The sequence below is a fragment of the Homarus americanus genome, unplaced genomic scaffold (assembly GCF_018991925.1).
Source record: "Homarus americanus isolate GMGI-L3 unplaced genomic scaffold, GMGI_Hamer_2.0 scaffold30535, whole genome shotgun sequence".
In the NCBI taxonomy this organism is placed as follows: domain Eukaryota; kingdom Metazoa; phylum Arthropoda; class Malacostraca; order Decapoda; family Nephropidae; genus Homarus; species Homarus americanus.
The window spans coordinates 5,059,157-5,073,583 of NW_024732440.1; the positions used below are offsets into that span (position 1 = coordinate 5,059,157).

The 14,427-nt window shown below is 37.2% G+C and overlaps 1 protein-coding gene across 1 annotated transcript in view; it reads right to left on the minus strand.

Moving 5' to 3' along the window:
• Window positions 1-10,238: 10,238 nt before the first annotated feature.
• The window catches only part of LOC121868779 (chitinase domain-containing protein 1-like), a 55,814-nt gene continuing 51,625 nt past the window's right edge, over window positions 10,239-14,427 (minus strand). The window contains exon 9 of the mRNA XM_042369683.1: window positions 10,239-10,739. Coding sequence (XP_042225617.1) covers window positions 10,733-10,739 — 7 coding nt within the window. The 3' untranslated portion in view covers window positions 10,239-10,732. The remainder of the gene's footprint in view (window positions 10,740-14,427) is intronic.

Here is a 14,427-nt window from a genome sequence, read left to right on the forward strand (position 1 = left end):
TATTCGAAATCCTTGGGGCCAGACGTATTTCGGTTTTCGGAATTTTTCGGATTGGTTAGGTTATGTTAGTTTTGGTTCAGTTCAGTTAGATTTGGCATAAATGAAATTGTGGGATAAATATAATCCATAAATACTCTAGTACAATTTATTTGTAAGGAAAACTTCAAACAGATACAGTAAAGGTACATTACACCTGGCTTGCTTATCATGAAGAGGACACATCAGTGTTGTCATCGTCATCATCAAGTAGGAGTTGGACATCTGAAGATGGGCTAGGAACAGGACTCTCAAGTGATGACTCGACTCTAGGACAGATGGCCTTTTTAAAGGCTTCTTCCAGTGTCATCTGTCTCATTAACAGTGGTTTCTGCCTAAGCAGTATCTCTTGAATTGAATAAACTGCCATAATCTCGTGCTCTGATAAATGCACGTTGTTCAAGGGCAGTAATTAACTGATAACATGTTTTCACCACATCGTATATGGAGACTTTTTCACCTGTGTTCACAATTTCATCATCATCATCACTACTATCCTCATGCTTATCTTTATTTAGCACCATTTCAGCTATTTCCCTATCACTCAACGAATGCACAACAGGTGTATCATTGTCAATGTTCAGCACTTCTTCAATGTCGGCTTCCTCCAACTTATTTACACTTTCGGATGATAAACCTTTGGCGTAAGTAAGGAGGTTTGATATCATCATCTTTTCCTTAGTGACACGAAATCCTTCAATGTCTTCATCTGCATCTTCATTTACATCAAACATCGTTGTAGGCCAAAGTATGTGCCAAGCATTTGTTAATGTTGGTTTATCAACAGCATTCCAAGCATTAGAAACTGAATAAATGGCATCCTTAACATTGAACTCTTTCGTGAAGCTTTGGATTCCTACGCCTCTGTTGACTGCATCAAGTATGCAGTTAAAAAAAAATCTTTATATTTGCTCTTCATGGAGTGTAAAATTCCTTGGTCACAAGGCCGTATCAAAGACGTCACATTGGGGGGAAAGTAAATGCCAAAAAATTACTTTTCACAAGAGGTTCAGCAGGAGGATGTGCAGAGCAGTTGTCAAGTAACAATAGAATTTTACAGTTTGCTTCCAATCCAGCTTCCCTGCAATGAGCTCGTGCTGCTGGTACAAAGTGGTCATTGAACCAGTCAGAAAATAGTTCTCTGGTTGCCCATGCTTTCTTGTTGGCATAATAATGCACAGGTAAATTGTGTACACCATTCAGACATCTTGGTCGTTGTCTTTTCCCAATCACTGCCAACTTGTGTGCGCCTGCAGCATTGGCACACCCAAGAAAAGTCAACCTGTCCTTAGCATCCTTAACACCTGTTGGTGCTCTCTCATCAGCCGTTGTTAACGTTTTTCTAGGGATGTAGCACCAATACAGAGCTGTTTCATCAGCATTGTAAATTTGTTCAGAGCTAAGATTTTCATCAGATATAATTTTAGCAAATTCATCAATGTAATTTTCAGCTGCTTCATGATCAGCAGAAGCCTTTTCACCACAGATTTTCAGATAATTTATACCATGACGCTTCTTAAATTTCTGCAGTCAACCTTGTGAATATTCACACTCACCATCAATGTTCATTTCTTCTTGGTATATTCTAGCTTGTTTCATGACCATCAAACCAGTCAGTGGCATAACGTTCACTTCTTCGTTGTCGAATCCACTCAATCAGCATGCGGTCAAGATCTTAATTTTTTGCCCTATGCAATGTTTTTCTGTTTTTCATTATTTTTGGGTCATCAATGTCAGTGTAAAACTTCAACAACTTGTCTTTCCGTTTCTTTAGTCATATAGGGTGGTAGTTCCCACACCATATTTTTCAGTAAGATGCCGCACAGGTACACCACGATCAAGCTTCTGTAACAACTTCACTTTCTGTGCTATCGATAATGAGAGACACTTCCTTTTCTTCTCACTGTTATCCATTGGGGTATCTGAAGCTCTTTTTGTCATTTTCAGTGAAATTAAACAAAATTACATAAAATATAAGAACAGCAGACACAAATGTGTGACTAGTAGCAACACCGAGACACAAGTGAAGCCTCACTCACACCCACTGCCCGGCGTGGGTCAAGCGCCCGGTAGCGTCAGGTCCAAGTCATGTTCGATATCACACGAGTGATGCACCGCAAAAAAACTTAAGGTTTTCAGAATTCCGGATAAAGGATTGTCAACCGGTAGTACCTCTCTAGTCCGGCAACCTCGGGACCTGACCGGTGCCGGACCATGGAAATTGCCGGACCATGGAAATTTACCCTTTTCGTGGATAGATAGTGACTTGTGCTTATGCTTGGAAGCGCTAGCACCACTTTCTCTGCATCATGGTCTCTTTGAAGACATATTGAAGGGTTAAATGTCGTATAGTAGCTTCTCAAATTTCGCGAGTTTTTAATTCTTAACGTATTTTATTGGAACACACAAAAAAATAAATAAATAAAAATTTTGACGGCGGAAACTTGAATTTCGACGGGTTTGAACAGCCCGCCAACGTGCAGACGACGTGCATAATCGTGTAAACAGCGTCATTTCTCTTATGTACAAAAGATTCATTATTGTTTATTACTGAATGTCTTTTTTATTGAATTAATGTTTATGTGTGCAAAATGAGCAATACAATTCATTAATAATACGTAGAATATTAAAACACACGAGGAAATTACACAGCATTGTTTTCATTGATTACAAAGCCAGTGACTGACTGGTTCTACATAAAACTGAAGAAAATAAGACCTTGGTTGTAGCTGTAGTAAAATTAATATGATTGTTTTAAGTAATGTTATTTAATGTTAATAAATGGAACAATAGAAGTAACTAACGATAATGGTAAAGAAAAAAGAGAGATCGCGTATGTAAGTGCGCATGCACACACGTGAAAACATATCGTCATTACTTTACATAAGAATATGAAAGCAACACTTATTTACTGTTCATATATATTTTAATTAATGTTTCTGAATTTGTTTTTATTGAATATATGTATGTGTGTGCAAAATTAACAATACAATTTATTAATAATACATGGAATATTAGAGGAGACGAGACGGCTGCCGGCATTGTTTATGTTAAAGTTTACGAAACCAGTGACTGATTGGTTCTACATATTAAACTGAAGAAAATAAGACCCTGATTTTAGCTGTAGTAAAATTAATGTAAAAAAAATAATATGGTTGTTTGAAGTACCAGTAATGTTATTTAATGTTAATAAATGGAACAATATAAGTAGCTAACCATTAATGGTAAAAGAAAAGTGAGACTGCGCGTATGTAAGTGCGCACGTGATAACATATCGTCATTACTCTACATAAGAATATGAAAGCAACACTTATTTACTGCTCATATATATTGAAGGGTTAAATGTTGTACTCTGTATAGACAAGCAGAGAGAGAGAGAGAGAGCAGCCGAACTGCTGGATGTAAACAAACCTTAATTTCCCGCGGCTTTTTTATTTTTTTTTTAAGGGGATTAGCCCACCCGGGCATAGGTCACTGACCTACATTGGGGCCCGAGGGGCAAAAATTTAATACTCCTGTAATAATAATTCAAAAAAAAAAAAAAAAGCTGCCTATCTACCTCTTGGACAAACTAAAATCGTTCCGGACCACAGAATGCCGGACTAGAGAGGTACAACCTGTACTCTAATGTGGTTTAGAAGTAAAGAAAATATAACATTAAACTATAAAATAAGAAAAGTTAAGATCATGGGTATGTATGTGTGGGAAGTGAACATTTGTGTGTGGAGGCAGTGAGCTGTAAATGTAACTGCAGTGCTCCCACCCTCCCTTCCCCGATGTGAGTCAGCTGCATGGCTGAACTATATCACATCACCCAGAGGAACTATTCTTTGTATAGTCTCGCCCAAAAGTTCGTTAACTCTTCCAGCCAACTATTGCCGCACTGCCTGCTTCAGATGTATGAATTTGAGTCTGTTACTTTGTGCCTTTAGATTCATTCGTATCGGTTTCATGTTCTGGTTGGTACTGAGACAATTTCATACATCTGAAGCAGGCAGTGCAGCAATAGTTGGCTGGGAGATTTAACGAACTTTTGGGTGAGACTGTACATAAAATAATTTATACTGTACCAGTAAATGTGAGGAATAAATAAATAAAAAAAAAATTAAAAAAAAAATATTGCACTGCCATTTGGCAATACAGTAGTTTCACTACACACAGGGCACGAAACCACGAACAGCTGAGATAACCCCTCCCACTCTTTCAAACACAATAACCTTGATCCCACCTGATCTTTCTTTTCCACTACAGAGTATATGTCTCACACAGTTTTTTGTTCTGTATACAGTACATCTTCTCTGTCTCAGCCAGCAGAATACTGTATTACTATCCATGTACAGTTACTGACAGCTCTATTGCTCTGGCCCTGTACACCATATTCACCCAGGGTCATACAGTACATCTAATGCACTATTAACTATCAAAATGTTAAACAAGTGTTGAATCTACAATGTTGATGTATTTTTTAATTCACAGTTCTGTAAGAACGTTTGCTCACTCACATGCAGCATCACTACATTAACCCTTAAATGACAGCAAACATCAGTTAATGTTAACTGTAGGGGTGAGGGTCAACACCAGTGGATGTTTCATGTACATTGCATTCCAATTTTTGCATATACAGGTACCCCGTATTGGGGTGGATTAGGGAATCCTTACCTTTCATGCACATTATAAGAACCCAAAGACTTAACAGAGTTCTTCCTTATTTATTTCATCATAATCTTTATTCATATCTACAAATACAGCTTCCTATCTAAGATTTCCTTTGTTGTCATCTGCTGGTTAAGATCTTAGCTTATATTATCATGGGAAAGAATGAAGATGTGAGATATAAATGTTTATTGGGTAAAGAAGCTCTTGGAAAAATAGCATGGATGAAAGTAGTATATTGATTGTTGAACAGTGGGGAGTGGGAGGGTGAAATATAGGTTGGGTCAATACTGTAATTGAGTTAAAGTCTAGGAACATTTATGTGGAAGTGCCAGAGGAATGACTGAAGACCCCAGGCACCTAAGAAGGACTGCACATGAAAGAGTGAATGAGAGAGAACAATAATTAACATGGTAGAAAATAAGTGAATTATGTGTAAAACATTTAAGTATTGCATAAGATGACTTTTCCAGGAGATCCCAGTTCTTATAGTCTCAAGTTAACACAGTGACCCCATTATTGAGATTTAGGCCGAGTGATCTTAAGCTCCAATCATAATTGTTAGTTTAGGTTGGGTCTTATAAGGAAATGTGTATAAAACCAGATATAGGTTGTCTTTAAATAAGAGTAAATTATTATATAGATATATATGTGTTTACTTTCAATTCTTTTTTCTAACCTAACCCATTATCTTATGAAGCTTGGTGCAGCTGTTCCACTCCATAGTTATTATAAGGTTGCTAGATTAATAGGCCCTCTTCCTACGTTCCTCTTAATTATACTGTATAGGATTCTGTAATACAGCTAGACCCCGACTTACGACTGCTTGGACTTACGACCGCCGCAGTTGTGACCATTTTTTTTTTCTCCAAATGACACACGCATTTTCTATACTGAAACGTTTCCAGTTAATGTAGTCTCCATGTATAATAAGAAAATTATGGGGGCCCCATGTGCATTCAGCTGACTACATTAAAGGTAAGTGCTCAGTCACACTGTATCTATTCCTCATTATTTATTACTTTCACTGTACTGTATCCATTCCTCATTATTTATTACTTTTACTGTGCTGTATTTCATTGTACAGTGAGTTCTGCTATAACGCGTGTTTTGACAACGCGAATTGGCTCTTACGCGATTTATGAATAGAGGAACGATATTTGTATAACGCGAATACTTGTTTGCTGTAACGCGATTTTTGCTTACTATTTCTCCAATTTTGTGGTATTAACTGTGAATATGGTAAAGAAGAATATCTCCAAGAAGCGTTCTGGTGATAGAATTCCCGGTGATGATCGTAAAAGAAAGGATATAACACTTGAAGAGAAGCTCGATTTTATCAACCTCAAAATCACCCTTCTCCCCCATCAAGTTACATTCATATTTTTTCAAGGTAAAGTGTTACATTTACTGTATGATTTCATTATTAGATATGAATGTAACATTTATTTAGACTGTGCTATCCTTTGTGTTAGGCTAACTACTAAATTTTTTCGATTTCGAGTAATCTGCACCTAACCCTATTTTCTCCATAAGCCCTGTTATTTCTATTACGCGATTTTCTATTACGCGATATTTTACAAGAACACAATTATCGCGTAATAGCAGAACTACCTGTAGATTTTTTATTTAATTTATTTATTTTTTGTATCGGACTTACGACCTGGATTTGGGTCCCTAACCCCGTCGTAAGTCGGGATCTAGCTGTATGGTTTACATTATTAACAATATATTGTACATGTACAGTGATGTTTGCGGAAATAAATACAACTGTGTGTGAGATGTGACACTTAAGACTCAGGAAAATTTTCCCAATGACAGTGGAAAATTCCACTGTCTTGGCTGTGATACAAAGCTCCATTCATACTCCATATCATAGATTTTTTTGTTTTTTAAAATACTGTACAGTGGGGAATGCTATAACGAACGGATCCTACTACGAATATTCCTATAACGAACGGTTTTACCTCTAAAATTGAGAATGTTATAACGAACGCAACTCCTACAACGAACGTGGATGAATACGGGACTATTTCGTCTGGCGCATGAATATTGTTGTACCACGACCCACAACAAGAGCGTCAGGTGCCATCTTTGTCTTATTGTGTAGCCAGTGCACCACTGTTATTGTTGAAATTTCGTCTTTTGATGTGGAAATTCGTGTTATTTGTAGAACTATTTTGTTATACAAGTACAGTGGTCCCTCGGTTAATGAGCACAATCCGTTCCAGCAGGTTGCGCGTTAACTGAAAAACTCTTTAATCGAAACCATTGTTTCAATGGGTTTTTGGGTAATTGGTTCCAGCTCGCCGAAAATTGCCTAAATTCAACAAGGCTCCTGGATGATGATGATGATGATGATGATGATGGGAATTAGAATGGGGGTGGAGGAGAAGGAAGAAGAGAAGGCACCCCATGGCACCATTTCACCCATAAAATTTTAGTTCTCTTGGTGTATTTCAAGATTATTTTCTTTAAATCAACCCTGCTCTGCATTATATATTGTCAATATGTAAAATATATTTCAAAATGACCAATAATTTGCTTGGAAACAGAAAAAAAGCGTTTAGTTGAAGAGAGTCTCAAGCAAGATGTTACCTCCACTGAAAACAGAGAGAGACTAATGCCTGTTTGCTGTGTTAAGAGGCTGGATGCCGCGCATTAAACTAGTCACTTTACCTTCAATTATGTTCAATAATTGTTAAAATGACTAAAAAATTGAATATTAAACTTTTAAAATTATTGAATAGTATAAACTTCTTGATATTTACTAAAATAGTAAGGAATTTAAGCCCTAGAACCGATTAATGTATTGGCGGACTGATACTAAAGCTGGTTGCCCGGTCAGTGCAAGCGAAAACATGTTGAGGTCGGTTCGTAAGAAATTCGTTAACCGAATTGAAGATCCTTATGGAAGGCAGTTCGCCAACCGAAATTTCGTTAACCGAGGCGTTCGTTAAACAAGTGGTCACTGTATATGTATGATTTTGAAGAATAAAGAGGAGTTAAAAACTGTGCAAGTGGCTAAGGGAATCTTTAGACTTAGCAAGGTGTAATGTGATTGAAGAGATGGAAAATTTACTCTTAGTGTGGATAAAGGAGAAAGAAATGGCAGGTGATAGCATTAGTGAAGCTATAATTTGTAAGAAGGCCAAACAATTGTTTGAGGACCTTAAAGCCAAGAATCCCAGTGGAAGTGATAGTGCTGTGCCAGTGTTTATGGGTACGTGCATGCTGAACAACACTAACGTAAGATAAAGTACCGTATTTTTTACATTTTCCACAGAAAATTTTCAGTGATAAGTGGTTGTATTTGGGGGCCTGGGACGGATTAATCCTATAACGAACGAGGTTCTAGAACCAATTAGATTCGTTATAGCATATCCCACTGTATAGTGATCCCTCGGTTAACGAACGCCTCGATTACCGTATATCGCGGCCTACAAGGCGACGGGGCGTATAAGACGGCCACCAAAATTTCCATTTAAAAAGTAGCTTTTGAGCCCTATTCGCTGTATAAGACCGGTACCCCAAATGTGTCACTTACCATTGAGCGCTTACTGACCTAGTAGTCCTTTACCTACCATCCCATTGACCAGTGCTGTTTATACATCCTTGGTTTTTTAAAATAAGGCCAATTCACTTCAAGTAATGGCATCAAATTTTACAGGTTGGTGAAGTGTAAACACTAGTGACTCACTTAAAAGTCTGTTATTTAACTTGAACTAATGTCGGTGTCGAATACAATTGTTTCATTTACTTGAAATGGATTTACCGATTTATTTGTTTAATTATTTATTTATAACGTACTGTAATATATTAAACACACTGCAAGTATTTTCTTTAATTTATAAGCTTGCTTCAACCAGCTACAGTATTCTAATTCAATAGTGTTTCATTAGGATTTGAGTGAAAAAGATTATTGGACATTATATATATATATATATATATATATATATATATATATATATATATATATATATATATATATATATATATATATATATATATATATATATATATATATATATATATATATATATATATATTTTCTTCACACGGTAACAGATGGTCGGTCGCCGGTCCCTCCCTCCCTCCCTCCCCCCCACCCCCCACCAACCGTCCCTACTAGATAAATGTGTGGGAATACCAGACTGTTTACCTTTTTAGTAATAAATAAGAAATCAGACTAAAGTTAGGATAATATAATTGACATTGCTGGATTCCTTGTAAGACCAGGAATATTTTGAATATAAATATCATATATTTTGCACAAAAGATAACATATTTACTCAAGAGTAAACATTATATCTAAAATTTGTATGTCTAATGCAAAATCTATGATGTTTATATTCAAAATGATCATCAAATTGTAAGAATTCCAGCAATGTAAATTATATTCTGGCCGGATAATTTGTATGAATTTTATGAGCTAAATTAAAAAAAAGTTATACTTCACCGTGTAAAGGGGTACATCCACCGCAGAATGTGAGCATCCTGGGTTCTGGCAGGGCACCGCGTAAACGTGGAAACGCGGAATGTGGGACCGCGTAAAGTGAGGGTTGACTGTAATCTGTTTTAGGGCTTAAATTCGTTACCATTTGAGTAAATATCAAGAAGGTTATACTATTCAATAATTTTCCAAGTCTTATATTATAGTTTTTAGCCATTTTAACAATTATTTAACATAATTGAAGTACAGGGAACTAGTTTTTAGTGCTCCAAACAGCCGCTTGACTCCCCCAGAATGGCGTCACTTTGTGTCTGCTCAGTGGAGGAAGCATCTTGCTTGACTCTCTCTTGAACATAAAGTATTTTTACGTTTTTACAGTACTATTATTCGTCATTTTGAAGTTTATTTTACATATTGACAATATATAATGCAGTGCAGTGTTGATTTAAAGAAAATAATCTTGAATTACACCAAGTGAACTAAAATTTTATGGGTGAAATGGGGTGACTTCTCTTCCACCCCAATGCCTTCTTTTCTCCCTTCACCTCAACCCCCATTCTAATTCCCATCATCATCAACTAGGAGCCTTCTACATGCACACCTCAAAGTAAGTGTACTTTACTGCATTTATTTTTAGTTTGTACGTAATTTTCGGTGAGCTGGAACCAATTACCCAAAACCCCATTGAAACAATGGTTTCAGTTAACAAAATTTTCGGTGAACGAGCGACCTGGAACGAATTGTATTCGTTAACCGAGGGACCACTGTACTGCATATTTATTTATCCAAAGTTTTTGATAAACTATTCAGAATTATGTGGGTAAAAAAATTGTGTCTTAACTTAACTAGAACTAATTTTATGGACTTCAGTATCAACATACAGGTATCTTACAATTTTGGGAAAAGAATGGCATCCCCATCACTTAATCATGTCAAAATATTTAGTTTAGGGATCTCTTACTGGAAACATTTCAGAGAGAATAAAAGTTTATACAGTCAACCTTTTCACTAGGGCATAGGAGGTGGAGTTGGTAAGAGAGGCGACCTTTCCCCTTTTTGGGGGGTTTGAAATTGATCACACCGTCAATGTCCCCGCCCGCCCAAAGGTCGCCTCCCACCAATTGTCTCTCACCGCCTCTCACTCATTCTACTATGACAATTATGACGTAATATTGTACAGTACATAGGTAAAATATAACATCATCAGGAATGCATCTCCATATACTGTATGCAATGGTATCAAATTCATTTATCTAACACAATTAGAGCAGATGCTGTGAATAAAAATTCATACAGTTTTTTCACTAGTCATAAATATTTTCATATGTGCCTGCAGTCTAGATGTAATGGCAACCAGAAACATTCTGGGGATGTAGGCCAGTGTCTGTTTGTGCAAAATATGTAGTTTAGACTTGGAAACTTTACCCAATACCTTAAAAATTCTGGAGATGTGGGATTTTTCCATGTTTGAGAAAGTCATCTCATTACCCAGAAATCTCTCATCTCCCAGGAGAGCTCTTAAGCAATTGTTGCAGCTAACGGATAGTTCACTGTTTCTTTGCTTACTTTTCGGAGTATAATTTTCCATCATCAGAGCCTAGAAAATAGACAAGAAGTTGACAAAAAAAATTATAGGTATAATATGGGAAAAACTTAATCTTCCATAAAACTTTTCAAACATAGCATTACAATTAAAATTGATGGGAGACCTAAATACAAAACCAAAAACTGAACAAACTAAAACATACAGGAGGTATTACCTTAAATGCGATGAGCCTTAGTGAGAAAAACAACAAATCACAGTAAGCCATGTCACAAATGGATGACTTTATTTCGTATTAATACAATGCCTCCATTATAAGGAGATCCATCTTACAGTTCCTCCCTCTAGGAACTGAGAAATCAGACTGAGAACGGGTGGTCATGAGTGTGGATAGCTGAATGAAGTGGTTATGTGATTACCTGGTCTGTTCAAATGGAATGGCCCTAGTGCTCATGGATGCAATTTTTCAAGTGTCATTTTGGTTTACCTACAGTACTGTATATGCTGCCCTACAACTAGCACACATAAATTGATAAACAACCGAGGACTGAAGCGTGTGGGTATTGTGTCTTTAGTTTTAAAGAATTTTTTAATCGAGCTCTGGGCTTGTAATCTTCAGTTGTTTATCAATTTATGTGTGCTAGCTGTAGGGCAGCATATACAGTACAGTACTGTATGTGGGGTATGCTATAATGAATCTAATTGGTTTTAGAACCTCGTTCGTTATAGAATTAATCCGTCCCAGGCCCCCAAATACAACCACTTAACACTGAAAAATTTCTGTGGAAAACGTAAAAAATACGGTACTTTATCTTAGCTTAGTGTTATTCAGCATGCAGGGCAGGAGGCAGAGGAGGAGGGGGGAGGAGAGGAGTCATCCTTCCTAGCCCTCTTTGGTGACTGCCTTACAGGCACTTTGTCGGTAGGGTTTTTTGCTACTTTTTTAAAAAAGGAATCCAGGGTTGGCTGCTTCAACCTTGATTTCTGGACCTTCCAAAAGTGGTTCATCATGGTGTCATTAAAAATACTGATGCCCTTTTCCACAGCACCAACATCAAGATGATAATCCTCCACAAGCTTAGACAGTTTGCTCCAGCACCAGAACACATCCTTGAGATCTTTGGCTGGAATGATGCAGCTTTCCTCTTTGTCCTCATCCTCCCGACTCCTCAGAAGTTTAGCTCCGCTTCAGTGTCTCGTTCTCTTCTTTGTGAAGCTCAAGCAGCTCCTCAGTGGACAGCTCCTTACTGTGCTCATCCACCAACTCCTCAACATCATCATCCACTTCCAGGCCCATGGAATTGCCCAGACACACAATTTCATGTACAACAGCCTCTTCCTCTAACTCTTCAAAGCCTTCAAAGTCTCTTTGAAGCACACATTCAGGCCACAATGGCCTTCAAGCAGCACAAAGACACCTCATAGAAACCTCTTTCCAGGCTGACATAATTAAAAATACAGCGTCTGCTATATTGAAGTGACTTCCAAAATTCCTTCAAACTAACATCACTGGAAGAAGTGGACGCAAAACATTTTCTAAACAGTGCCTTTGTGTACAGCTTCTTAAAGTTTGAAATTACCTGTTGATCCATGGGCTGGATGAGAGGTGTTGTGTTGGGTGGCAAGAAGTGCACAGTGATGAAGTTTAACTCCTCTGGCAATTCAGTCATCAAATTAGGAGGGTGGGCTGGTGCATTGTCCATCACCAATAAAGCTTTCAATGGAAGAGTATTCTCCCTGAGGTATTCCCAAACACCTCAGCCACCCACTCAGAGAAAAGACTCCTGGTCACCCAAGCCTTTGGGTTTGACCGCCACATAACACCAAGGCGGTTCTTCCTAATGCTTTTGAAAGCTCTGGGGTTTTCTGCATGGTACACAAGGAGTGGTTTTATCTTGCAGTCACCAGAAGCATTAGCACAAAGAAGGAGGGTAAGCCTGTCTTTCATCAGCTTATGGCCAAGGACAGAAGTTTCCCCCCTTGTAATGTATGTACGGCGAGGCATTTTTTTTCCAAAAAAAGTCGTTTCGTCACAGTTAAATACCTACTGAGAAACAAAGCCTACCTCTTTAATCACTTTTAAAAAAATGTCATGGTGTTCCCTAGCTGCTTCCTTATCTGCACTAGCAGCTTCACCATGTCTCCCAACACTGTGTAACTTATTTCTTCTTCTGAAACCAGTAAACCACCCCTTGGTACCCCTAAACAATGGCACAGCACTATCACTTCCACTGGGAGTCTTGACTCTAAGGTCTTCAAACAATTGTTTGGCCTTCTCACAAATTATAGCTTCATTAATGCTATTTCTTTCTCCTTTATCCACACTAAGAGTAAATTTTCCATCTCTTCAATTACATTTCACCTTGCTTTGCTAAGTCTAGAGATTCCCTTAGCCACTTGCACAGTTTTCAACTCCTCTTTATTTTTCAAAATCATACGTACACTGTATAGTCGATTTAGCCATCCCATATTCATCACTAAGTTTCGCAATGCTTGTTCCATTCTCACGTTTCTTTATGATTTCTTTCCTAGTTTCAAGGGTTATTAGCTTTCTCACTCGCTTTGGACGATTCATTGTTACAATTGTACACTTGTATAACAAAATAATTATACAAATAACACGAATTTCCACATCAAAAGACGAAATTTCAACAAGTTCAGTGGTGCACTGGCTACACAATGAGTCAAAGATGGCGCCTGACACTCTTGTTGTGGACCGCGGTACAACAATATTCATGCGCCAGACGAAATAGTCCCGTATTCATCCGCGTTCGTTGTAGCATTCTCAATTTTATAGGTTTAGTCTGAACAGGCCAGGTAATCACACAACCATCTCATTCAGCTATCCGCAACCATGACCACCCGTTTTTGCAGTCTGATATCTCGGTTCTTGGCAGGATCACCTGTGAGACAGACCTCCTCATAATGGAGACATTTTATCAATACTGTACAAAGTAAAGTCATCCATTTGTGACATAGCTTACTGTGAATTGTTGTTTTTCTCACTAAGGCTCATCTCAGTTAAGGTAATACATCCTGTATGTTTTAGTTTGTTCTGATTTTAGTTTTGTATTTAGGTTTCCCGTCATTATTAGTGGTTGAAATTTGCAATGTTATGTTACTTAGAAAATTATGAAAGGTAAAGTTTAGAATAATGTTTCATTTTTCTTGTATCTTACCTGTAATTTTAAAACCTTTTTTGTGTGTTTTCTAGGCTCTGATGGAAAATTATTTTACAAAATGTTAGTGAATAAAGAAACCCAACATAGTCAAGATGTTCGGTTTTCCCTAGTTATATAATAACTAAAGAGCCATTTACAGTATGAAAACATTCAACTGCTTACCTCTCTGGAGCAAATAAAATCCTCAATCTACGTAATTTAGTAAAACAAAAAATTCACATTCAAAGGATTGTCATGCTAAATCTTTTCTTATCAATAATCAATATCATAATTAATTAACTTCAGTCCTCCACAACCTTCAAGTGTTTATAAGGCCCAACAAAAACAACCAATACCTTCATTAGGGTATTAATAACATGAAATAAAAATGAACAAGTTACCTCTGTAAGGATATGAATGGTGGAAAAATAACTAAAAGTATTTACACAATATCACTAACAATATCCAACATTATTTGTAACACCATTGCTATTATCAGTTGGTTGCCAGCAAAAATTTTCTAACTACAATTCACCTGCAGAAAAAAAAATCTTAAATTTTATGAGGCCAGAAATATACAT